The sequence below is a fragment of the Phodopus roborovskii genome, unplaced genomic scaffold, assembly GCF_943737965.1.
Source record: "Phodopus roborovskii unplaced genomic scaffold, PHOROB, whole genome shotgun sequence".
Lineage (NCBI taxonomy): Eukaryota > Metazoa > Chordata > Mammalia > Rodentia > Cricetidae > Phodopus > Phodopus roborovskii.
This window is the reverse complement of record NW_026126541.1, coordinates 7,494,494-7,520,884: the sequence shown is the minus strand read 5'-3', so window position 1 is coordinate 7,520,884 and position 26,391 is coordinate 7,494,494. Positions and strand designations below refer to the sequence as shown.

General features: G+C 42.5%; 1 protein-coding gene across 2 annotated transcripts; it reads right to left on the bottom strand.

The window, feature by feature from the left end:
* Nucleotides 1-12,054: 12,054 nt before the first annotated feature.
* Nucleotides 12,055-23,974, bottom strand: Smndc1 (survival motor neuron domain containing 1). 2 transcript variants are annotated; one of them, XM_051199712.1, is made up of 6 exons: nucleotides 23,793-23,974; nucleotides 21,770-21,889; nucleotides 17,046-17,188; nucleotides 16,330-16,491; nucleotides 13,903-14,056; nucleotides 12,055-13,324 (listed from the first exon to the last, which is right to left on the bottom strand). In XM_051199712.1, the coding sequence occupies exons 2-6, from the start codon at nucleotides 21,887-21,889 to the stop codon at nucleotides 13,187-13,189; spliced, it is 717 nt and encodes a 238-aa protein (XP_051055669.1). In that variant the 5' UTR covers nucleotides 23,793-23,974; the 3' UTR covers nucleotides 12,055-13,186. The 2 variants fall into 2 exon arrangements, with proteins under 2 accessions (XP_051055669.1, XP_051055670.1); XM_051199713.1 differs by lacking the exon at nucleotides 23,793-23,974 and adding an exon at nucleotides 18,968-19,157 and having other exon boundaries at nucleotides 21,770-21,785.
* Nucleotides 23,975-26,391: the final 2,417 nt, after the last annotated feature.

The following is a 26,391-nucleotide window of genomic DNA, read 5'->3' as shown; positions in this document are numbered from 1 at the left end:
GTGGAGTTGCGTGTCAATGCCAGGGCTGTCTTCTAATGACTAGCATGTTCCCATATATGAAGTGCACCATCTTGGTCTCTTCAGGCCTCAGCACCCACATTTGTGTCCTTTCTGTGCCTCCAGAAGTTCTCCTTGGTTGTGCCGTTTGGGTGAAGCACCCCTAGATACTCTGCATGAAATTGCTACACCTTGGGTGCACAGTTTTCTCTTACAGTTGCTCCCAGCCTATGGGTTTGCCACCTTTGGATTTTCTCATTGTTGAAGTTTGTCCTTACCATGGAAAGTGAATGGAAGCCACTGAGTGTCTTCATTTTTGTTTTTGTTTTTTTTTTTTTTTTTTTTTTTTTTTTTTTTTTTGTTTTAATTTTGGTTTGTTTTTTTTTTTTTTCAAGGCAGTGTTTCTCTGTGTAGCCCTAGCTGTCCTGGAACTCTTCTCTGTAGACTGGGCTGGCCTCAAACTGACAGAGTTGCACCTGCCTCTGCCTCCCAAGTGCTGGGATTAAAGGCATGCCCTCACACCCAGCTATAGATCCATCCTTCTGTTCCCATTTATCGTGGCCCAGGACTGGAATTTGGAACATCCCTTGGGCAAACTTTATGTGCTCCCGTTTTGTGTATAAACAGGACAGTGGGCTATGAAGACTTGTTATCAGCCTGGTACACATACACCAACTGAGTGTTCCAACACTACTCGTCCCTCAGGGTTGCTCCTCTTGGGGAGGGAAGACGGGTAGATTGTGTGACTAAATATTAACTCTTTAAAAAAACAAATTACCGTAAAGACAGAAATTATACAAGAAATAAAAACCAAATAATGAATACCCAAGTTATTTTTGTTAATATCCTTCTCTGTGAAGGCAAAAATGACTTGTGCCAACATCTTTAGGTAATGCATTTTGGTTTTACATTAGAAGTAATAGCAGGATGTATTACAGCTCCTGTTCCTGTTGTACAGTTAACTAAGTCTTATCCCAGTTCCACAACCTGGCTGACTGTAGTGCTTTCCTGGTGTGATAATGGCTTTCAAGCATCACAAAGATGTCCTCTTGGGAATCTCTTTGGCTACCATATTTAACTGAAGCCTACCTGCCTCAATAACCTTATTTAGGGTATCCAGTGCCTGCAAATTTTTATTTTTTGAGACTGGCTGGCCTCAGAAAAATGTGTGCCTCTACCTGTGTGTTTATATGGAGAATACAGGTAAATCCCACACCTGTTAATATACCAAAGCAGCCTGGTAAAATAATTTTTACTCATTTTCTGGTTAGCAGAGATAAAGGAACTCTACAGGGAAAAGTTTGTCTTTTCCCAAGTCTTCATGACAATAGTACCATTACCACCCAGCTTAGAATTACAAAGGTTTTTCAAAGCTATGAATTGAGGCCATGTTTCCTGGTTCAAATATGCTGAGGAATGATTTAGCCTAGAAGCACTACAATAAAGTTTTGTTTCTTTCACTTAAAGCCACTGCCTGCCACCTTTTCACCATACCATCTAAAAAACCAGGACAAAAACCAAAGTAATATCCCCAGTATACCTACCAAAAGCCAACCTAACACGAAAAAAAGTGCTTCACACTTTACTCTCAGTTCCTACATGTGATAGACTCTGGGGAAAATTGTCTCCATGAGCCCGTTTCCTGCTACATAGTTAGTAGTTTACTGTTTGGGTCTTGAAATGTTGGGTTTATAAACCAAGCGGTCCCCTAGAAAGCTGTAGTGCTGAAAGAGGGCCAAGAGGTCATCGTGCACACGTGTGTGTGATTATGTGCGGTTTGTGCATGCGTGAGCAAACAACTTGGGACGGCACCCTTTAGCACTACAGCTGTTTTTACTGAGGCTCTGCCCCTCACTGGCTTAGAACTTAACAGAAAAAGCTAGCTAGGTGGGAAGCCCCATCCAGTCTCTGACTCCTTGGTGCCTGGATTGCTTACATTCCACCACACGTGTATTTGTTTCCTTTCATGTATGTCTGTACATGTGTCATTAAAGGCCAGAAAAGGGCACCAGATTCCATAGAACCAGTTTCAGATGATTGCGATGTGGATCATCAGATTCAGATGTGGATGCTGAGAATTGAACTCCAGTCCTCCGAAAGAAGATCCATGTGTTCCTAAGAGCTGAACCATCTTTTTTCTTTTTTTTTTTTTTTTTTTTTTTCTTTTTTTGGTGTGTGGGGGGGAGGGCATCCGAGACAGTGTTTCTTTGTGTAACAGTTCTGGCTGCCCTGAAATTGATTCGTAGACCAGGCTGGCCTCACACTCAGAGATCTGCCTGCCTCTGCCTCCCAAGTGCCGGGATTAAAGGTGGGCACCACCACTGCCTGGCTCTACTGGCTTTTTAAATTTTTTAATAAAACTTTTCGAGGTAGGGTCTCATTATTACCTGTCCTGGAGCTTGCTGTATAGACCAGGCTGGCCCAGAACACAGCAATCTGCCTGCCTCTGCATCCCGGAGCATTGGGATTAAAGATGTGTGCAACATGTCTGACTCCTGGCTTTTTGAAATACATGGGGTCAGGGCTCTAACTTCAGCCCCTGTGCTTACAAGGGAAATAGTTGACCAACTGAGTTATCTTCCCAGCCCTATCTACCTTTTTTTTATGACTCCAACCTCTATTTTCTCCATCCCTAATAGCACATTTATTTTGACTTAGTTTTACGGAAAAATCACATTTCTTGGGTTCACTCACATACAACTTGAACTTATGTTTAGTTCAAATGACCCACCTCATCCTCCCAAATATATATAAACTGCACCCCACCTGGCGTAATTTTTTTTTCTCTTAAATACTTAAAGGCTATGTAAGATAAAAGTATCACACTTTAGTGATATTTTTTTTTTAAATTTTAAACCCAACCCAAGGTGAGCATACAGTGACAATGACCCCTGCACAACTAGAATGTGTCTAGTTAACATTTGAGTGACATGCTTGGCTATGAAAAGAAAACTCTCCTTGGCCTATGCACTGGCTCTAACAGTAAACTGCTTTTCTGGCTTTTTTTTTTTTTTTTTTTTTTTTTTTTTTGTCTTGTGATGCTAGGGGTTGAACCTGGGGTTTTAATACATACTACATAAATGCTTTTTCACTGTAGTTACACCATTCCAAGGATATTTACTACCAATTTTACCTGGTTTTACCCATTTTTCAGCCATGACTTATTGTAAAAAAAAAAAAAAATAGCACAAGTAGAACACTGTACTTTTATAAGTACTGCCAACGGGACTAGGTAAAATGCTTACCTACTATGTACAATCTGCTGGGCTTGGTCCCCAGCATCCCATAAAGTGGGTGGGTGATCTAGAGAGAAGATGGCAAGACAACCAAAAGTTTAGTCCTTTTCTGTGATAAAGTATGTTTGCCACCAGCCTGGGCTACATAGTAGTGTCTCAACAAAGGAGTTTGTTTCTTTACTGTGGAGAATGCTTAGAAATCCTACTGCTAAGGCAGTCATTGGGATATTTTTCATGTTCAGAACAGGCACAAAAAAGCACTGTTTTAAAATTGTAGCTTAAGCCATAAGGGGTTTCTAAGAGATGCATTTAAAAGGTAACTGAGAGGTGGATGGTTTGTAAGTGAACAGACAAGTGACCAAACAAACTTAACTGCTTTGGGGAGACCAAATTACAGGCAGAACCAGAGGGGCACCCATTGCTCCTCCTGCTACTTCTGAGTGAGCAGAACCTGGACAGTTGCCACCTATTAAAGACTAGCCTAGCTGCAGGTCTGGGGTTTAACTCCAGATTTCCGGGATATAGGAGTCACGTGTTCCCTCCACACCTGAATCCTTTTTCTTGGATCAGAAGTTCACTGTGTCTTAAGCTGGGAGGCAGAGGCAGATCCTGAGGCTAGCCTGGTCTACATAGTGAGTTCCTAGAGCACCAGAGAGGACAGACTACAGAGAAACCTTGTCTCAAACCAAAACAAAAATCTGCATAAAGTAAATACAGGGTTTGAAGGTGGTGTGACAGGCACAATGAGTCTGAACTAGCAAAACGACATGATTTTGGGCCCCAAGCTGATAAACCAGCTCTTAAGACAAAAAGCCAACCTTTCGAATGAGTTTAACCACAGTTCATTTAGTTATGTTCTTAAAGGGCTAATTTGGGAAACAATTACAAATTAAGTATCCCAGTGACTTCGAGTGTGTTCATAAAATGAACTGTTAAACTGCACAGTAGAAGCTAGCTGCCAGTGCCTACTGTGGGAACTAAATGACTAAGGTCCAAGATTTGGTATTGTTAGCCAATTTTAAGTTGTCAACCACTACAGACCTATTCTCAGAACTGTACTCAGTCTCACCGGAACCACCTATGGGTGAGCTGAGAAGTCAACTGGGAACCCTCACCTTTATTGAACCCTGGCTAGACCAGGCAAGTGTTTAAAATGTCCCATCTGTAATTTCAGTTTCAGAACCACTTCCATCTACACCTATGCACATACGTGTCCGTGTATTAAACAGGACAGTGGACAAGGTTACCGTGTTTCTTGTTAAAACTACTGAATCATCTGTTGTACTCTCCCTCTCCACTACAGTAAAAATTGTTTAATTTGCAACTCAGAAATCCTAGATATAAAGAATGTTTACATTTACTGTTGGATTTGTAAATTACTTACACTGACTGCTCCATAGTTCAGATAATACAATTGGGCAGACACTTGCTGAACCACTGTAAGGATTTTAAACAAACACAAAACCTTGCTGGTCTAAACATACTCCTTTTTAGTTTTTCAATTACTATCCATGCTAGGCAAAAAGCCAAATAAAACTCTTGAGTAAATTTTTGCCTGATTTTTACAGCACATTATTAACCTCTGTGTGGGAACCCACACAATTCGCCATTACAAGATGGCGCCGAGGACTGTTGTAAACAACCCTGTTTTTGGCGCGTGCCCTCCTCGAGTCTGCCTGGCAACAGCTATGCACCAATCCCAGACTGACTGGTGTCCTTTCAGGAAGGAACGCCCATCCTGCCTAGATATAAGCCGCTCCCTTCCTTGCTTGCGTGCCCCTCACCTCCAGCTCTCCCTCAATCAAGAAGTGCTTCAATAAAGTGTGATCAGAGAAGGATACTCGTGTCGGTGGCCTTCTTCCCCTGCGGGTCAGGGGCGCGCCACAGCTGGTGCCGAAACCCGGGAACTGCATTCAGTGGACACTAGTGAGGGGCCAAAAAGGATCCAGAACTCTACACATGAAGCGGCGACGTCGGTAAGTCCTCTCAGGTATGTTGATTGGCGGGGTTAATCCTGGTGTGTACGCTCTAATTTTTATCTGTATAGTGATTGTGGTTCTTTTCTGCTGTTTTTGGTTGCGGTGTCACAAACCCAGTGAGGAGTGCCTTTGCTGGGTGTAAAGTGAAAGTAAGACCGTTGTAGATAAAGCGGCGTTTCTTACCATATTGTAAGTCCCTCGTAAATAAGTGGGCAATATGGGTAATAACTTGGGTGCCGGTCCAGGAGCCTGTGATTTCTCTGGCCCGATACAGAGCCTGTTAAAACAACGAGGCTTAAAGGTATCTTCGGGCACGATACATACTATCGTCAAGGATTTCGACAAGATAGCACCCTGGTTTGCAGTCTCCGGCGACCTCACTCTTGGTTGCTGGGAGAAACTTGGGAAAGATCTAGAGACCGCTAAGCAGGAGGATCGGCTTGGTAAAGGAACGCTTCCTCTATGGAGGCTGGTACATTCATGTCTCAGAGACGGCAGAAATATGGATCTGATTAAGCAAGGATGTAGAGTGTTAGCTGAGCATCAGGACAGCCTATCTGAAGCCGAGTCACTAGGAGAGGGGAAAGAAAGGCCTAAAAACAATAAGGATAAAAAGGAAAAGAAGAAAACTATATCTAAGAAGGATAGTAAAAGTGAAGGGTGGAATATAACAAAAAACCCTTTGTATCCAGTACTGGATGAATTTGCTAATTTAGAACTTTCAGAAAATGAAGAAACAGATAAAGAGGAACTAACTGGGCAGGAGGAGGAGGAGTTAGAGGAGGCCGCTACAGAGTATGAGGAAGAAAGATATGAACAGCGGCCAAGACAGACTTTTGCCAGACTTTTGCCAAGTCAAGTGCAGGACCTATGGCGCCTTCGGCTCCGCACTCTGTCTTGGCTCCACCCCCTTATCTCCCTGTTGCTGGGGAATTTTAATTGGCTACGGGGGTATTTGTCTATCCCTCGTCATGAGCTTCAGCCTCTGTTTTCTATATTAGAAGGTAATCCAGACGTTAACTCTCCCAGGTCGCTCACCCCCCAGGGTGAGGCTGCAATTCGTAAGGTCGAGATAGCTATTAGGAAGGCAAGTTTAGACAGATTAGATCCAGAAAAACCTTTGAAGTTATGCATTTTAAAAACAAAGACTTATCCAACAGGTGTATTGTGGCAAGATGGTCCTCTTTGGTGGCTTCATGGTCACTCACTTGGAGCAAAGACAATACAACATTACCCTACCTTAGTGGCTATCCAAGCATTGACAGGGTTAAAATTTAGCCTCATGCATTTTGCAAAAAATCCAGATGTTTTAATTGTCCCCTATACCAGGCAACAGGTTGAAGTACTTGCAGGAATAATAGATGATTGGGCAATTTTAATGTGTGCCTTTTCTGGTATAATAGATAATCATTATCCTAAGAGTGATTTATTATCATTTGTTAATAAAGATTTAGTTTATTTTCCTAAAATAACCTCCACTACGCCCTTGGTGACTGCCATTACTATATTCTCTGATGGGTCAAAAACAGGCAATGGGGCTTATGCAGTTCAAGGACAAGAACCCGTAGTTTATAATTTTCGCCCTGATGCACCTCAAGTGGTGGAATGTCAAATGGTTTTAAAGATTTTTGAAAGATTTGATGAACCTTTTAACTTGTTCTCGGATTCATTATATGTGGTTAATGCGATTGCTAATTTGGAGGTTGCTGCTAATATTCATTCATCGAGTATGGTAGCACCTATTTTGGTACAAATTCAAAATTGTATTTTAAATAGAAAACATCCCTTCTATATAGGACACATTCGGGCCCATTCCTTACTCCCGGGACCGATGACGGCCATGAATGATTTAGTGGATAAAGCAACAAGGTCTGCAATTATAACCGCATTGGATCCTTTGGAATCCGCAAAACAATTTCATCGCTTATACCATGTTCCCGCTAATACCTTAAGGTTAAAGTTTCATATTTCTCGGAGCACGGCAAGAGATATAGTGAAGAATTGCATGTCATGTGTTCCTTTTCATCATCCGCCGCATATTGGCGTAAATCCCAAGGGCCTAAAACCACTATCCCTATGGCAAATGGATGTTACACATGTACCTGAATTTGGAAAATCTAAATATCTCCATGTGTCAGTAGACACATGTTCGGGCATTATACATGCCACGCCATTATCAGGAGAGAAGGTTTCTCATGTGAAAACCCACTGCCTTGAAGCCTGGGCAGCATGGGGCAAGCCACACAGAATAAAAACGGACAATGGTCCAGCTTACACCTCTCATGGCTTCCAAGAGTTCTGTGCTCGCCTTGCAGTTTCCCATACCCTGGGATTGCCATATAACCCCCAGGGGCAAGGTGTTGTTGAGAGAGCCAACAGGACAATTAAGGAATTGCTACAAAAACAAAAAGGGGGAATAGCAGAACATGCTACCCCACGAGAAAGAATATCCTTAGTCCTCTTTACACTTAATTTTTTGATTTTGAATGACTCAAATCAGACTGCTGCTGATAGACATGCACAATCAGTCTCGGTTCCACAAGTACAGGTTATGTGGAAAGATGTATTGGATAACAAATGGTATGGACCGGATCCTGTTATTCAGAGATCCAGGGTATCTGTTTGTGTTTTTCCACAGGACCGTACGGATCCAATTTGGGTTCCGGAGAGGCTGATTCGAAAAATCAACAATGAAGAGGAGAAGGATGTCAGCACTGATGATATTCTGGAGGAAAAGGATGATGCTGTGGTTACTAATCCATCTGACCCATGCCAATGAAGAATATTTTTGGTCATTTACCCGAACATGGCCAATACCTGTGCCTGTACATAATGTATCCTCAATCTTCCCTCAGTTCTATTCTACCCTTTGCCATTTTGGGGTCCCCTGCAAAGTGAAAGACAAAGTTAATGAGGAACAACAGGCGTTTAATCAATCTCGAGTGCCCCTGCAAGGAACGCTCTGTTTTTCTAAAGATACCAATGCGTCCCCTTGTGTCCTTGTGCAAAGACAGGTGTTGTCAGCATTTGAAGACCCATTAAGATCCTTGACCCTAGATCTAGAGGTAAAGATGTTGCATGAAGCATTGTCTCAAATAGCATCAGGCGCTTTGAGTGGCTCAGGTACCGGAACTAATGGCAGCCCGGTGATTAATGTCACTACATATTGGATGAATATGACTTTTATTGCCCCAAAAATTAGTAGGCATAATAGCTATGGGTCATGCAACGGATCTAAAGCCCACACATCTTTGTCCCAATGTGTTTTCTGAATATCCGCCTGAATTTCTTGATTGTAGAGGAAAATATGATAAAATAGTTCCCATCTCATCAGGACTTTGGTTTACACCAGATTTGATGAGATATCAATATAAGAATAATTCCACAAAAACGGGTTGGCCCTTATCGTCCTGGATCCTCATTAATTCCAAGGGTGCTGCTTGTGACCTCTCGCCATTAGTTAATCTAGAGGGTAGTAAAGTGGAACTTTACAATGTAACTGGAAGTCTGAACACCACCAAAAAGAAGCTTACAGTATCATGGGCACACAAACAACATATTTCCTATCCCAGAGGCAGGGTATGTGTAGATCCACCATTTTTGTTTTTGCTTTTTAATTATTCTCAGGACTTGGTTGATTGTGAGAACCAGACTTGTGTCATCAGTCAATGCTGGGGTGCTGAATATTATAACTCAGCATTGGTTATGCGTCTGCCAATTTTTGTACCTATTCTTGTAAAGGCAGACCCAAACAATTTTCCTATAGCTACTCTGTTCAGACAAAAAAGGGACTTAGGTATTACAGCAGCCATAGTTACGGCTATAGCCGTCTCTGCAGCCGCTGCGGTTACTGCCGGAGTAGCTATGGCAAATCAAGTACAGACCGTTCAACAAGTTAATGAGGTGATACAAAAAACTTCTAGTGCTCTTTATGTTCAAGAGAAGGTAAATACTCACTTGGCTTCAGGAATACTTATGCTCAATAAGAGGATAGACTTGTTGGAAGGGAACATACAAGATCTTTTTGATATTATGACAGTGAGTTGTGTGGATAGAACCCCGCACATTTGCATTACACCTTATCCCGCCTCCCTTAATGAGTCTAAACAGCTATCTTGCATTTTAAGTGGAAATTGGTCTAGAGAATTTGAACAGCTTCAAGCTAATTTTACCTATTGCATTCAAGTGCTTAATGATACTAAGGTCGAGTTAGTCACCTTGGGACAATTTTCAGATTGGATGGTGAAGACATTTTCCTATTTTAAGGAATGGATCGGAGTCGGTATGTTCAGCATGTTTTGCCTGGCAGGCATGACTTTAGTCCTGTTCCTGATCTGTAGGATGCGATTCGTCAGAAAAAGGGAAAAGGTTGCCATTGCTCGAGCCTTGACAGCCCTGGAGGCCGGCCAATCTCCCCAAGCTTGGATCAGTATTTTTCAAGATCTCTAGTCTAGTGCCCATGCACCCAGAGGCCTTGTCGCCATTGCACCTGGTGGGACTAGATGGCCGATGAAGTCTAGTGCCTATGCACCCGGAGGCCTTGTTGCCATAGCACCCGGTAGGACTAGATGGCTGTGTAAGCGGTCGGTCAGAGACTATTCCGGATAGTTTGCACCTGAGAGTGCACTGAGCCGATCCACTCAGGGGAACAAGATGTCGAGCATATAGGTTGCTCTCGTAATCGTCCTATCCCTGGAAAAAGAGCAGCACACTCAACAGGGCGGCGTCCTCTGTTCCCAGCTATGACCGATGATGCGTTAATAAAATAAAAGGGGGAAGTGTGGGAACCCACACAATTCGCCATTACAAGATGGCGCCGAGGACTGTTGTAAACAACCCTGTTTTTGGCGCGTGCCCTCCTCGAGTCTGCCTGGCAACAGCTATGCACCAATCCCAGACTGACTGGTGTCCTTTCAGGAAGGAACGCCCATCCTGCCTAGATATAAGCCGCTCCCTTCCTTGCTTGCGTGCCCCTCATCTCCAGCTCTCCCTCAAGAAGTGCTTCAATAAAGTGTGATCAGAGAAGGATCCTCGTGTCGGTGGTCTTCTTCCCCTGCGGGTCAGGGGCGCACCACACCTCTGAAAGGTCTGGTTGTAAATTATAAAATCCTAATCCAAGTCATAAAGTCATCTGTCCTTTGTTACTTAGAGGTATCTTGGTATTTTCAAGGGAAATAAACTCGGCACTCAACATTAAAAGCACACTACTATACTGGATGGACACACACTCTTCACTACAAGTACTTTAAAATTTAAATAATTTGATGCCTTTTTGTTTGGTACCTAGTCTTCATAATTAGACTAATATAAAGATGCCATAAAGCTATTACGTGTTTAACCTACAGCATAGTTCTCAGCTAAGGATGCGCACCAGAATCACAGTGTTGCAATGAACAGTCTTCCGTTTTTATTATAAACTTCACCCTGTTCCCCTAAGTATGTTCTAATGTAAAAGTCAGGATCTACTTGATATTTCAATAGTGGTATTATGCACTGCTACTGTTTAAGTAACGGAAACCAGACTCGTCATTCACAGTAAATGGCAGACACCCTGATAGTGTCACCCATATTAGCTTGATTCTGAAGATGAGAAGTTAAGAGACAGCTAAAGTGGTGAGCCAGGATGTAAACAGCAGTCTGGCTCTGGAGACTTTGCTCTTCTAGTATGCTCTACAGTATTGCTACATGTTAATTAGAACAGCATTTGCTAATTGTGATCATTGTTAAATGTTTGGTTACTAATGTTTGGACTATTAGGTCAATCAAGCTTTGAAAACACACTTGCAACCATTCCTACTTAAGAGTTACAAATCAGTATTTGAATTTCAGTTTCAGCTTTAAATAATTTTTTAAAACTCTACATTAAATTTTGTAACAAAACATAGTACACCCAGGGTTCCTACTTAATTTAAGAATATGGAGAGCTCAACCACTTTCATTTGGAAAAGGGGTCTTAGTCTTATCTTTGCAACTTAGCACCTAATGGTCAGGGGCTCATCTGTTTGGGTCCTAACTTTTAGTTTGGTATAAACCAACATCAATGCAACACTAGGGTATCCCAAAGGGCCACATTTGATCTCTGACACAATGCTGCTGACTTTATACTGTGCATCTATTTCAAATGTAAGATCACTTCTATTCCTTTTCTAAGACAAAGCCCTTAAGGGAAAGAAATACACAGAAAAAAGGCACACAGTTTCAGACAGAATGGTACAGTTATAATAAAACTGCCAATGTAAACCACACTAAGTACTACTCTAACATACCAAGGCAGTATTAAACCATTTTTTGGGGCCACACAATTATACCAAGTGACTTACTTCTGTTGTTTTCAAAGAATTTCCTTGCAATTGTTATTATACCACTGAAGATTAATTTACAAGTTTTCATTTAGGAGTTCTCAGGCTTTCATATCCTGTACCCCACAAGCCCCTGGTAGGGGGGATATCGCTGAAGGTCTTGAACATGCTAGGCAAACACTGCCCCTGTCCTCAGCCCAAGTATCCCTTTTCCTGTTATAACTTGTGCCTTTCTTTTTGTTATAGGTATTTATGAAAAAATCCTGACCTCCTTGTTTGGGGAGGGACAGGGTTCTATCTTACCACTGTCCTACAAATTTCAGTTTACCAAGACAAAATTCATGCAATCATTTACTTTACAAGTAGTCTCATACACGCCCATTAATCCTTTAGGATTTAATTTCTTGTACCCAATGAAGGAATTCTTAAGGATCTATGAGTCATTTCTCAGACTCGAATTCTCAATGGTGGTTCTGTGTACAAGCCTAAGGCTTACTACAGCAAGACTGGCAGCTATAGCCTCCACCCTTTTAACACACTGGAGATTTTAAAAACACTTTATTTATTAAAGTTAAACATACAAAACTGAAATAGCACACACCCTACAAAGTATCTTCTTCCAATAACAGGAAGACCCCTTTTCTATCCGTGTTTTTGGCTTAAACTCAACTTCCCAGATAACTGTGGTGCTCACTTATGCCAACAAATGCTGGCAACTTGATCTAGTTAATAAAAATTACAAACTCAGCTACATGAACATAATATACAGGAAAATTATGGTCAGATTAATGCACAAGAAATACAGGAAAAAAATTTATCATGAAACATTTAGTACTCTTGTTCATTAATTTAGCCTTGGCTTTTTTTTTTGTTTTTTTGTTTTTGTTTGTTTGTTTTGTTTTTTACAAAAATAGTATCTACACTGTATACAGGGCTATACATCAGCTTTTTGTTTTCCCATATAAACATTACACATCCCAAAAATGGTACCACTACCACAAGTGAAAAAAAAATCAACAAAGGGAGATAAAACAATACAAAACACCAAATAAACACCAGAGAAGGGGAGCACATCCTAAACATGGTTTGTTTGTTTTTAATATAAAATTCAAACTCAATGACAAAAAATACAAGGTGAGTCAATTGTGGAGGTGACCTGACAGGCCAGGGGAACAAGCAATTCAAGGAGAAACCTCGAATGATACTTTGCTGTTTATAAACTGACCCGTACCGGGGCTTGTCTGGACAATGGCAGGTTATCAAACTGATACCCTGGCCAATCTAGCAGGTTGGCATTTGCCGTGATGTTCCAATGAGCTGTTGGGATACGTCCAGTGCCAAGCACCTGAAAACTCCAATTAGGACTAATGAAATGTCTACTCAGCATTAGTTAAGTGGGGCCTGAAGTCCAGCCATCATCTAAGTGCTGACTGAATCAGCATCTACCTAGAAAAGTTGCCTTGTTCAACGAACTTGAGGGAACTGTCGTTAAGTAGTAATGAAAAGCTAAATGATAGCAGTTATCAAATGTCTTCAAGTTTCATTCTACCAAAGCCAAACGACGACAACAATTTATCTTCCTTACTCATCTAGCAAATAATTTACCTTTAGAAAAATATAAGGATAAAAAGGTAAATGTAAAGCCCTGCAGAGATGAATCCAACAGTTTTTCTGATTACTGAGGCATCAAATGCCTGACATTGTATTTAGATGTGTCTTGATACTGTGTCATAGGCTTGTCAGCAATTCCACAAGTTCCTACTCCAACTTTGCCCGTCACACTTTCTGGTGAAGCAAAAATACTCCTCTTTACCTGAGAACAAAAGCAAAATCATTTGTCATCAGTGAAAACAAATCTCAACGTTTAATGTTAAAATATACTCAGGTTCCAGAATTTACAAAACGCATGGCTTTTTAAGAAAATATTACTACTACTAATATAAAGCTTACCTGTCTCAAAATGTTATGTTTTCATTCTCAAATTCCTATTTAAAGTATGAGTATCTATTTTGGTATGAAGCTCACACAGTCAAGCAGCTGCTATCTTAACAGCATGAAAAGCCAAACTATGGTGAACATGCTTATTTTGAGCACTGGAATTCTATGGTTATTTTCTACCCAACAAAGCTCTTTAAATAGTTAAATAGTTAAAAAAGCAGAGCTCAGTGTATTTTCTGAGAAGACTGAGGGCACCAAGCAGACTTACAATTCCTGGTATAAAAAAACACTATTTATTGCAGAAAGTGGCTAATGACTACTGACAAGAATTATAAATCAAGAACTGGTTAAAATCATGTCCTCTGGGAAATCTATACCTCCTTTCTTCACTTTGAGGTCATTCTAATGACAGCTGAATTTTTGGATTTACAAAGTGATAAAAGATGCACCGACCTGGCCTTTCTTGTTTTTAGAGTAAGCTCTGTTGTTGAACTGTTGCCATTTCACCTTCTGGTCCTCTCGCTCCTGCTCAAGCTCTTTTATCCTTTGTGCTTTTTTCAAAGCTTTTTTCTTTTTATATTCACGCTGCTGGGCAATCATTTCTTTTCTGTGTGGAAAACCCAGACATAAATGTGAATAATTAAAATTTAAAATATGACTTCCTTCTAACAATGCAAAAGCAAAACTTACATACTAACTTATTAATGAAAGCACAACTTTTCATGAAAGACTCAAATGCCAAAAATCTGGGCGTGGTAGCATGCCTGTGACCTTAGGTGGGGACAGGAAGACCACAAGTTCAAAAGTCCTCCTTGGCAAGCCGGAGGTCAGTCTGGGCTACACCAGACCCTGTCTTAAAGAACGAAAAACAGGGCTAAAGAGGTGGCTCAGCATGTAAAGGCATCTGTCACCAAGGCAAGCTTCATGAGCTAACCTGAGCTTGATTGACCCTCAGAACGACAGGGTAGATAGAACAAAATCAACTCTTTCAAGTCGCCCTCTGACCTCCATGCATGAATCCACACAATAAAATGTAGAACAAGCGCCACTCACTGAGTACTATTAAGAAATTTTTAAAATAAAAGGTAGATGCAGTTCAGTGGTAGAACACTTGCTAAGCATGCCCACAAATGACAACAAAATGTCTGTGCACTACACTTAGCTCTACTACAATGTAAACCAAATCTTCCAACAAACTTTTTTTTTTTTAAATACAGCTTTTGCCAGTTGTGCTTCAGGAATATTACAATTCAATACACGTAATGGTATATACCTACAATCTTACCACTTAGGAGACGGAGGCAGGTAAATCAGGAATTTAAGTTGTGCCTCTGCTACACACAGAGTTCAAGGCCAGCATAGGCTACATGAAACCCAGTCTTAATAATAAACAAACAACATTAATGGCTGGCTATACCTTTACCAATTCCTAAAACTTCAGTCAAAATAATGTACTCAATACTTGGAAAAAGTATATGAACTGATTTAATGCAGATAAACTATTTCATCAACATTGAAGGAAGATAGCAACCAGAACTGGAAGAATGACACAAGCAACATTCTCTGTGATGACCAAGACCAAAAACCAGCATTTCCAAAATGTTAATTCTAAGTAGGACCAGGGCCTCAGCCATCCATAATCTTTGCTTGCTAACACCAACCGATAAGATGAAAAGTTTTTAAGAGAGCAACCCTGATTACTCTGTACCAAATAACCAGCAACATGAGTCTAAATGGTCTTTGTATACAGAAAGCAAGAGCTGAACAAGAAACTAGATTAAACAAGGCTTTACAATCTGATTTTCTTATTCAGGGGTTAAATGTTATTTTAACAAATGGATTTTTTCTAAATTCAAAAACATTTCTGTAGCAACTTAAATTTTTGGAAACTTCCAAAATCATAAACAACAACAACAACCAACCAGCAGTCTCAGCAAGTCGTGTCTACACACAGAGAAGCGCAGGAATTCAGAGTGGCTTTCAAGTGCCCCCTCCCCCCCGTTATCTAACTATGTACTGTCTGGTCACAAAATGTTACTTTATTTACCTACCACATTAAAAACAAACAAACAAAACACGGAACAAAACTCAGAAAGAAGTGTCCCCAGGCTTTTGGAGACTTGTAAGAACCATCCCACACTACTTCACAGCTGTGGTAGATGCTAGTTTGTTCAACATCAATTAGAGAGAAGGGCCAGGCGACACTATTTACCCATCCAAAGCCATAGTGCCTTCATTTACTTTGCTGACCCATTTTCAATTATTAGTATCAATGTTAATTTCTTAAGGAAACTGTCCTGGTAACTATGGTACCTTTTTTTGGTTCCCTTAAATTGCTGCTATGTCCCCTCACACTGTCTACACTTGACTGTTTATGTACTCCCCACCCCTTTTGTGGTACTAGGTACAATTAAAGGCTCCACACCTAAGTTACACCCCCCCCCCACCCCAGGACACTTCCTTCATGTGTGTTCTTTTCTGAATACACATTCAGCAGGAACAAGGCGCAAGATGGTCTCCACTGTGGTCTAGCCCCAGGACCTAACTTAAAAAAAAAAATACAGTAGAAACTCTAGTGTAATGTCCTATGTATTGAATGGGTTAGTACACACAGTCTCCACTGTACCTAGGCACACACACTGATCCGATGTTGCAAATCTTCAAACCCTTGCTCCAATGAAGCCCCATGGGTTACCTTTGCAGATTACTTCAAGTACCCGAACGGGACCCCTAACGTGACACGTCACAGTCAAGTTACCTTAGCCAGATGCAGGGACCTGCTTATAACCTACGCACTCAAATGACGGAGCAAGCCTGAGGAGTCCAGCCTGCGCCTTACAGCAAGCCTGCCTGCCTGCCTGGGGAAAACGAGTCACTTACTTTGACATGGGCTTGTTGCCACTGTCCTCTTTCGCCTTCCTCCCTTCTTCTACAGGTTTGAGGTTCAACAATGGAGTCACTTCAGCATTGCCATAACCAGCAAAGGTGATTGCTGCGGTGCCATTTTCTTCATCTATCTCCTCAATCTCCGCCTCGTAACACCTGTAAAGATATCATGGCTGTAAGCAGGTGAGTAAAGATCTAGTACTCAGCCTACAAGACTTATACTGTAGCGACTCAATTATCAAGTCTCTAAATAAACTTCTGTAATCAAATGGCCCCTTTGTCAAAATAATACCAGAGGTTTAAAGCGAGGCACCTGGCACCAAACCCTAATTAACATTTTTGTCAGAAGAATCTCTTACACATCTACTCACTGTACTTATTTTTTAGAGAAAATTTAGTATTTAAATAATTGATTTCAATGTATGCACTTGAATGCAGTGAAAACAATTGGGAACATTTTAGAAAATAGCCATTTATCATTCTTTCCTTTAGGATCCAAACCACTCTCCCTCCCAGAAATTAAACTAAACCTAAAATTAAACTGTGTTAATGGCAACAACCCAAGAATTACACTAGTTTTTTTTTTTTCAAACAAATCACATCACCTACACAGATGATTAAAATAGGGCAGTCCAAACTGAATAAAAGCATCTTACCATTGTATCTTATTAATTCATGTTATAGTTAGAGGGTTGTTTTTCTACACTTACTGTCCATCTTCACTCCAGATTGCCATACATTTGTCCCCTACTTTCCATGAATGAGTGGGCTGAGTAGAAGCAAAACTGTCTGAACTTGCAAGGGTTTCGGAAGGCTGTGTTGACAGAAGGTCTTTGGTCAATTCTATAACTTCCTAAAAAGGAAAACAACAGCTATAACACTTGCAATTTAATACTGTCAATCGCTTTCTTGTTTTATAATATTAGTTCTCATACCACAAAGCAGTTATGCATGGTACATGTACAATTCACAGTGTTTTTAAGAATATGGATTGTATGCCCATATGAAGACTGAGGAATAGCACCATGAACTATTAAGTAGTGAAGCTGTGACAGGCATCTTCAACTTATCATAAAAACTTTTAGAAATAAAAGTAGACAAGTTTCAGCCATGACTGACTTCTAAATGCCTTTTGTGACTGAACAGATTTCCCCATAGATGAGAAACAGAGACCATATCTGATTCAGGGTCACTTTTACAGCTGCCATGTGTCTTTCACGCAACTATGCTTTTACATGGCGTTACCTGGCAAAAATAAACAGGGCAGCCAACATACCTCCTCTACGAAGTCCCCAAAACACTGGAAACAGTCTCATTAGCACATAAACAATGTTTCTACTTATACCAATTTCTACTATAATACTGTAAAGCATAAATAAAACAGCAATTTAAGTGCTAATCAAGTTAGATTTAAAATAGCCCGCCGCTATATATCAAGCACAGTAGCACAGCTTCATTTTAAGGAAAGAGAATATGTAAGTAACTCACACAGGCAGGCAGTGCCTCTCTATGTGGCAGACAGCTTCCTAATTCAGGCTTCTATGTATTGTTTTGAGGGTGTTAAGTTAAAAACTTGCCAAAAATATACACTACTTACTACTTATCTGCTACATTCTTACTCTAAATGCAGACATACATAATTCATTATCTGATTTTCAAAGAACCTGCTTACTAATTTCCCACACTGCTGCATTTAAGACATATTCTATGTTTGGGGACAAATGTGGCAAAATTAAACTTAGTTTCTTCAAGCATCCAATGAGGTTTGGCAATAGGTACTTCGGTTCAGTAGCCAAAAAAGTTAAATATTACATCTCTTAAAGATTCCCAATCTTCCTAGCTACTTTAAAAACAAAACCCACCACAACTAATATTTGTACCAAAAAACCCCAAAACCCACAGAAAGGTCAGTCTTGTGAATTTAAAAAAAATTCTAGTAAGACTTAGATTTGAGTTGAGTACTCAATAGAAAGCCATCTCTAAGGTTTGCCAAGTAGACATCTTTTTTGTCTTTTCTAAGTCACGGGAAGTTATGCATGGCTTTATATTCATTAGCTCTGCAACACTACAGATGGAACCCTAGGGTCTTGTGCAAAACAGGCACATGCCCTCAAGTATGTTTTCATAAAACAATTCTATGTAAATAAAGCAGGAGAATTTCCAATAATATAGTAATACAAAAAGACTAAATCATCCATGTTTGTTCTCAATTAAAAACCTTCAGAGCCAGCCAGGAATATAAACCAGCAGGCCTGACTTGAGAGTCCACCACTCTTTATGGTTAAGTACTTGCATCTCCTTCCAGGGGTCATGTACTTAAAGCAAGCTTGCACTCTGTGTGCCAGAAGTTTCAGATTGACAGAACATTTATTTCCCCACCACTTTCAAAAGAAAATATATTCAAAGAAAAGACCTGAAAAGCTGTGCATTAATTCTCAAAACCCTGTGCCAAGATGGCTCTTCTTATAAACAGAGCACAGAGCATTTGCTGCTAATGTCCTTAACTCTTGTCATTTTAAATGTCCCTCCCAGTCATTTATGAAGAACCTCTCAATTTTTGTCTTCACGTGTGTATGGACCAAAATATTAGAAAAACTATTTTATGTATGAGGGGGTTCTTGAAGGTACATACCATTAATTACTTTTCCTCCCCCAAGTGTGAGCTCTGAAACTGCTCCTTCATTGACAGATGGGCAGCAGTTACAGTAATCGGCAATCCCAGGAAGCATCAGGTGTTGTGATCTACATATCAGCAGGTCAAAGGGGGTGCACTCAAGCACTCTGCTTACTGAAGGAAGGCGTTTCGGGGATGCAGAGAGCCACTGTAATATATGAGACAAGTGACTTGACCCCTGCCTCCTTTAGAACCAGTTTATTCAGCAATACAGCCTAAAAAATTGTCTTTGTGACCACTATAGACTCCCTGGGGAACTAAAGACCTAGCTAGTCTGATTTTACTATATACCAATTTTTTTTTCTAAGTGAAGAAAAAGAAAGGCAGTGAGGACTTCAGAAGATTAATTTGTTGCCTGAATTTTTTATTCTACATGAAAGACAGAAACATGAAAACCTTACTGGAAAAACAAACATAGAATTAGAGGCCAGTTATGATGGCCCCCCTGCAAAAGAAAATGCAGAAGCCACAATTAGACAAGATTTAAATAACAAGACGTATATATCCCTAAAAGGAGCAAGCTATTTCCTAGTCTCAATGCTGTCAGGTTGGAAGCATATATCCAAATACTTTTCATAATTTTACCTAATCTTAAGTGATGGTTTCCATCTTCCAATAGTTTTCAGTTCAAATCAACTTCTCATAATGGGAGGGGGTGCGGGCAAAAACAAAAACTGATGAAGACTGTTCAAATAAAGAACTCTGTGAGATCACTATTTACAGTATTATTAGCACTTGAGCTTCTCAATCTGCACCACCCAGTATTTAATCAACTATAGTTATTAAAAAAAAAAAAAAAAAAAAAAAAAAAAGTTCCTCAGTTAGCCTAGTCATGTTCCAGGTATCCAGTATCCATGCATGGCTAGTGACTGTGGCACGCAACAGCAGACACAGAATCAGTCACCACCACAGAGGCAAGTTCTACCAGACAGCGCTGTTCTAACTGGCTACGGAAAAGAGGATACTTTTGTAGACAAATGATTTCAAAGTCATTATTGCTTTGCTTTTTTTTTTTTTTTAATTGAGAAAGAGACTCACTATGTCACCATGGCTGGCCTGGAACTCTATGTAGACCAGGTAGACCTCAAGCACAAAGAAACCTACCTGCCTCTGCTTGACTTGTGTTTTTATTTTGTGGACTCTTTCCCCCTAGTGCTGGGAACTGAACCATAGAGTACATAGAGTACTGCGTATTCTAAGCAGTTACAGCCTCAGCCTCTACATCATTATTAACTGAGCCCTAGGTAAGCCTTTTAGGTACTCTACCTACCGTAACAATTTTTCCCTACCATACTTCCCATCATAGATTTCTTATCAAAATAGCTGACCCTATACTCTAAAGATAATTTACCCTAGAACCATTAAAAAAGACCTGGCAATAATGCTCTTTGAAACCTGACTACCAACCCCTCTACCAGCCCCTCACAGACCTCCCACTGCCCAGTGCTTCAAAGGACAGGAAGGACTGTTTTTAAGTCAGCAGAGGTGGATGGGGCAGGTCAGTTTGCTTCTGCCACTCTACCTTCATCCAATCCTCACTGCACAGGTGAGCAAATGTGATGAGGTGGCAGGAAAGACTGGATTACTGTTTTCTAAACCTCTTCCTACTGAATGGCACAGGCACTCCATAGGCCTGGCTTCTAAACATTGAAGGAGAGTCTTACTCAAAAGTAAAATTATCCCACAGATTTTGTCTTTAAAAATAACATTTACACTATTGTAAGTCTAGAGTCTGAGTTTAAAAATGTCTAACTCATTTTAAGTTACAAAGAGATCTTTCAGAATCCCAAATCTATTAAGCTCTGTGAGGTAAGTTACATTTGAAATTTTGTGGGGCTTTTATTTTAGATAGTGTCTCACTATGTAGCCCTGGATGGCCTGGAACTCAGAGTGATGCCTACTTCTACTTCCTGAGTAAACTCCCTAAAGGCATACACAGCTGGCAAAATCTATTATCAACGGCCATCAAGAGTATAAAGGGAAGGACTGTTTGGATGGGACATAAAATAAATATGCAGATATCATTAAAACACCCTGAATTTTAAGGATGTTCTTACAATCAAAACTTATGTATACAACATTTACAAGTTACATACGCTATTTTTTCTTAGGCTGGTGTTCTGAGAAACAAGTTTGTCCTGAAGCTACAGTGCATGTACTTACAGGTTTCATAATTCTTATCTCTCAGGAAAAGTTAGATATCCTTTCACACCAATTCAACTTAGACAGGCTGAACAACTACAAATCCAAGCCCTACATTCAAACTCTTACAACATGGACAGAATGTAATCTCTTCACAAACCCTGTGTAAACACATGTGTTTTTTATAAAAGGTATACCCCATAGTGTTGAAAACTAAGGTCACATTTCCTATCCAAATAATTTTGGCTCAGTAAAACGGACCTTAATCTGATTATACTTTTCTCCTTTCTGACAGTGTCATGTTTTGAACTAAGTTTCCTTGTCAAAATCTTTAAAAATAAGAGCATACCCAGTTTCAAGGTTTCTTCTCATCAAATTCTAAAAGCACTCACAAGACTTGCAAAACCATGAGAGTTTCATTCATTTTGATGTATGCCTAACGGAAACAGCAACCTCAGAAGCCTTGGTGCCTGAATACAGGTGTACCCATGTGTGTGCACAAATAGGGAGCAGCTTCTTCACAGGAGCTTTAAGTGCCTATGGACTCTGAACACATCATTTGACACAAACAATATTCTTTTCCAACAATGTCAACGACAACTGCCCACCTACACTTACTTGTAAATCCTTCTTCAGTTTCAGCAAGTCTTCATTTTCCCCGTTTCCAGACAAAGCAGCTTCTACTTGCTGGAGTTGAGCTTTGTAGCTAGCCAACTGCTTTGCCAGATCCTCTGACATCTGAGGAAAACAATGGAAAACCATACAAGCTGAGTCAAACGCCAAATTACAAAAATGTTCCTCCAACCAACTGGCCTAAGTTAATTACTTCTGCTCCCAACTCCAAGTTTTATTCATCGTCATTTTTACTCTCTTCAGGCTTAGCTAATCCACAAACTTCAAAGTAATAAACTCCAAAGACTACAGACATGTCAGATCAACTCTATACAAAAAGAACTTCCAAAAGCATGTTATAAGAAAAAAATTAAAGTGGTTTTCTTTTAACTAACGTAAGAAGGCAGAGTGTGAGCGTGTGGCTGGCTCAACAACGAAGACTCCGACATACTTTTTGTTTATTTTTGGAGCCTGTCCTGGAACTCAGAGACCAGTGGAGCTGGCTCTGAACTCACAGAGATCCCGCCTGCCTCTGCCTGCCGGTGGCGTAAGCCACCGATGCCCAGCTTTCTTTTAAAAGTTAGAAAAGTCAAAAAGTCGGGCAAGTCCAGCACGGACGAGCACTTTGAAAGTCAGACTAAAGTACACAAATCAGTTTACCGACCACCCAACTCTAAGCGTACGCAGCCCCTCAGAACACACACACACAGACACACACACACACACAGACACTCACAGACACATACACACACAGACACACTCATGGACACACACACAGACACTCACGGACACAGACACACACACTCAAGGACACACAGACACTCACGGACACAGACACACACACAGACACTCACAGACACTCATATAGACACAGACACACACTCTCACACACTCTCACACACTCTCACACACAGACAGACAGACACACACGGACACACACAGACACAGACACTCACAGACACATGGACACACACACAGACACGCACTCACGGACACAGACACACACACAGACACGCACTCACGGACACACAGACACTCACGGACACAGACACTCACAGACACAGACACACACACAGACACTCACAGACACACGGACACGCACTCACGGACACAGACACACAGACACGCACTCACGGACACAGACACAGACACTCACAGACACAGACACACACACAGACACTCACACAGACACACACAGACACTCACGGACACAGACAGACACAGACACACTCATGGACACACAGACACTCACGGACACACAGTCACGCACTCACGGACACAGACACACACACAGACACTCACAGACACTCATAGACACAGACACACACTGTCACACACAGACAGACAGACACACACAGACACACACATGGACACACACAGACACTCACAGACACATGGACACACACACAGACACGCACTCACGGACACAGACACACACACAGACACGCACTCACGGACACACAGACACTCACGGACACAGACACACACACAGACACACAGACACTCACGGACACAGACAGACACACAGACACGCACTCAGGGGCACAGACACGCACGGGGAACCTTGGAAGCCTGCCTGCCTTCCCACAGCCCCAAACCCAGCTAGGCGTCCGTCCCGCCCCCGGGCCCACACCCGGGCCGCCTGCGCCCGCAAACATCCGGGTCCCCCGGGCACCGCGGCCGGAGCTCTGCGGCCGGGGTAGGCTGCGGCGCGGGCGGCCGCCTGCAGTCTGGGGGCTTCCCGAGCCCGGGCCCCCGCGGCCGCCACAACCGCCGGCCGAGCCTCCCCACGGCCCAGCCAGCCGCGGCTTCCATGGAAACCGCGGGCCCCGCACCCTCCCGGCGGCCTCCCGGAGCGGCCGGCCGTCTCCCCGCCCGGCCACGTTCGCCGCCCCCGCCGGCCAGGCCCGCCCGCTGGGGCCGCGAGCGCGGGGACCCCGCGGCCGGGCCGGCGCCGGGCTTTGGGCCTCCGTCTCAACTCCGGGCCGAGGCCCGGCGAGGCCTACACCCTCCCTCACAGGCTCGTTACCTTGGGCGGGGCTGGGGACGGGACGGCGGGCAGGGGTCGGGGAAGCGAGCCCAGCGGCGGCAGGGGCAGCTGCAGCAGGCGAAATGTCCGCGACGACGAGAAGGTTCGGTCGGAAAAGGAGAAACTCCACCGGCGCCGAGGGGGGAGGGGAGAAAAGCCGGGCTCCGGCCGGAGGGGCAGACAAGGCGAGCGAGATCTCGCGAGACATACACACTCTCGCGAAATGGCGCCCGGGTCACATGACTCCCGGCGTCCTCTAAGCTGCCTGCGTTTGCGGCCTCCGAAGGCGAAGTGGGTGTGGCCTGACGGGGAGGAAGTGGCGTGTGTGGGCTGCGCCAGGCGCAGAGTGCCGGCTCCTCCACGTCACTTCCGCCCTGTGGTGCAAGCGCCGAGTGGATTCCTGGTGTAGGTGTTGTCCTCTAGTTCCGGGGGCGTACGCTCGCGAGCTCTTCCGGCCGGGGTGAGGACACGAGAGGGGTTTAGAGCCCACAGTGGCGCGCGTTCGGGCCGGCCGGGCAGGCAGAGGCAGGCGGTCTCCTCCGCGAGCGACTTTCAGCCCTGTCAGTAAAGAGGAGGGAAGTTTTGTTCTGTTCCTGCACGGAACATAAATAAATGCAGCCAGTAAAGGCAGATGGCGTCTCGGAACGGGGTAGGTGGCCATCCGCAGACGCTAAAAGCCAGGGACAGGCAGGTTGTTTGCAGAGGCAAGGAATCAGTCACACAAGTCTTATCCCACAGGCGGTTCACAGCCGCATCCGAGAGGTGTGGCACTCACCTACAACCCGGGGTCAGCTTCGTCACCACTAACTGCGAGACTGCCAGACTTCATGCAACCCTGGACCGATACAACACGAGTGACTGTCGCCGCTAAGGCATAAAACCAAGCCTTCCCGTTTAAAGGAAAGCACGAAGGACCACAGATCCAGAATGCCCTTGTTCCGTTGACTTAAATTATGCACGAGTAATGTGGTTTTAACGAGAAGCATTTCCCATCGTGTCGGGCATTTGAACACTTGCTCCCCAGTGCTGTGATTTAGAGGTACTTCCTGGCTAGAGAAGAGTGCCGCCGAGGGCAGGCCTCGAGCGTTTGAAAGACTTACATGCCACTTCTGGTTTGAGCTTGCAGGCTTTGATGCCAGCTCTCAACAAACTGCCCCAGCCGCCATGCTGGCCTGTCACCTCTGCCCTGCCATTATAGACTCACTTTCCAGAACCACAAGCCGAAATGTAGTCTTCCTGAAGTCACCTTGGTCACGCTGTTTTATCACAGCAACAAGGAAAGGAAGAAATGGTATTAGGGGAATGAGAACTGTTTTATTTAGATTAGTACATAAAAAGATGAGCATGGTGGTACATGTGTGTAGTCTCAATACACCAGAGGTAGAGGTAGCACCAACACGAGTTTGGAGGCTGCTGGGAGTGGTTCCAGGTCTGCAGGGCTATATAGCAAGAGCCTACCTGAAGAACCAGCCAACCAACAAGAGAAATAACAATGTGGTGTGTAAATGTGGACTGGACAGGCCAGGCTAATGTTGTTAACACAGAGGTAATGTGTTCACGGACAAGCACAAGGTCCAGGCACACCCACACATACACACAAAACCATACGAGTGGAAATTTGAGCATAGACGATATTAGATGATGCTTGATTTGCTATTATACGATGCTAAATTGCTAGTTTTATTAGGTGTGAAGTTCATAGTTACTTAGGGGAAAGGCCCATGTTTAGGTGTTTAGGGATACCTCCAAGTAGTATGACCAAAATACTGTATTATATAGCTGGGTGTGGTGGCACATGCCTATAATTCCAGTACCTGGGGAGTGGGTTTATGAGGATGAGGAAATGTCAAAGGCGAACTCAGGTATGTAGTGAGTTCAAAGTCAGCCTAGGCCATATGAGACTCTTCTCAAAAAAAATTATGTAAGATATTTATATATATATTATATTATATGTTATATATTAACATAAATGTGCCTCTATATGTATTCTGTGTTCACATAAAATATAAAAAGCAAACTTAGCAGTTGCTGAATTTAATGGAGAATGTGTCATGATTATGGTACTAACCTCTCATCTTTTCTGTATATTTGACAATTTTCAAAATAAAAATATGAGGAAAGTATTCATAGTCTGGCTGTAACAGGAATAATAAAAACCCAAAGACAGATATTGAGGTTCAGTCTGAAGATCAGAGAAGCAAAGCAGCCAGCCAGTAGAGAGTTCTTACCTCTCCTAAGGCCAGGGCATTCTTGTCTCTAGGAATCCTCAGTGTGGCTGAAGTCTGACTACTGAATACCCAAATGAGTGTGTGATCAAAGAGCTCTGTTCCTCTTTTAGACTGATTCACTCTCACGTAGCCCTGGGTGACTTTGAACTCATGGAGATCCTTCTGCCTCCTGAGTGCTGGGATTAAAGGTGTGGCCTCCACTGCCTGACCTTTATGGCTGTGGCTAGTTTTGCATTCTTATCTTCAGGCAGGCTTTATTGGGTCATAAACAATATATCAGCACACCTAGCTAGGATAGAATAGATTCTGAATGGTGTGTGTGTGGGTGCGTGTGTGGGTGCGTGTGTGTGTGTGTGTGTGTGTGTGTGTGT

Coding starts and splice junctions, on each gene's coding strand:
- Smndc1 (XM_051199712.1), bottom strand. CDS start 21,889: ATGTCAGAGGATCTGGCAAAGCAGTTGGCTAGCTACAAAGCTCAACTC. Junction 16,492..17,045: donor ATCTGGAGTGAAGATGGACA/GTAAGTGTAGAA, acceptor ATATCTTTACAG/GTGTTACGAGGCGGAGATTG. Junction 14,057..16,329: donor GGCAACAAGCCCATGTCAAA/GTAAGTGACTCG, acceptor TTTTCCACACAG/AAAAGAAATGATTGCCCAGC.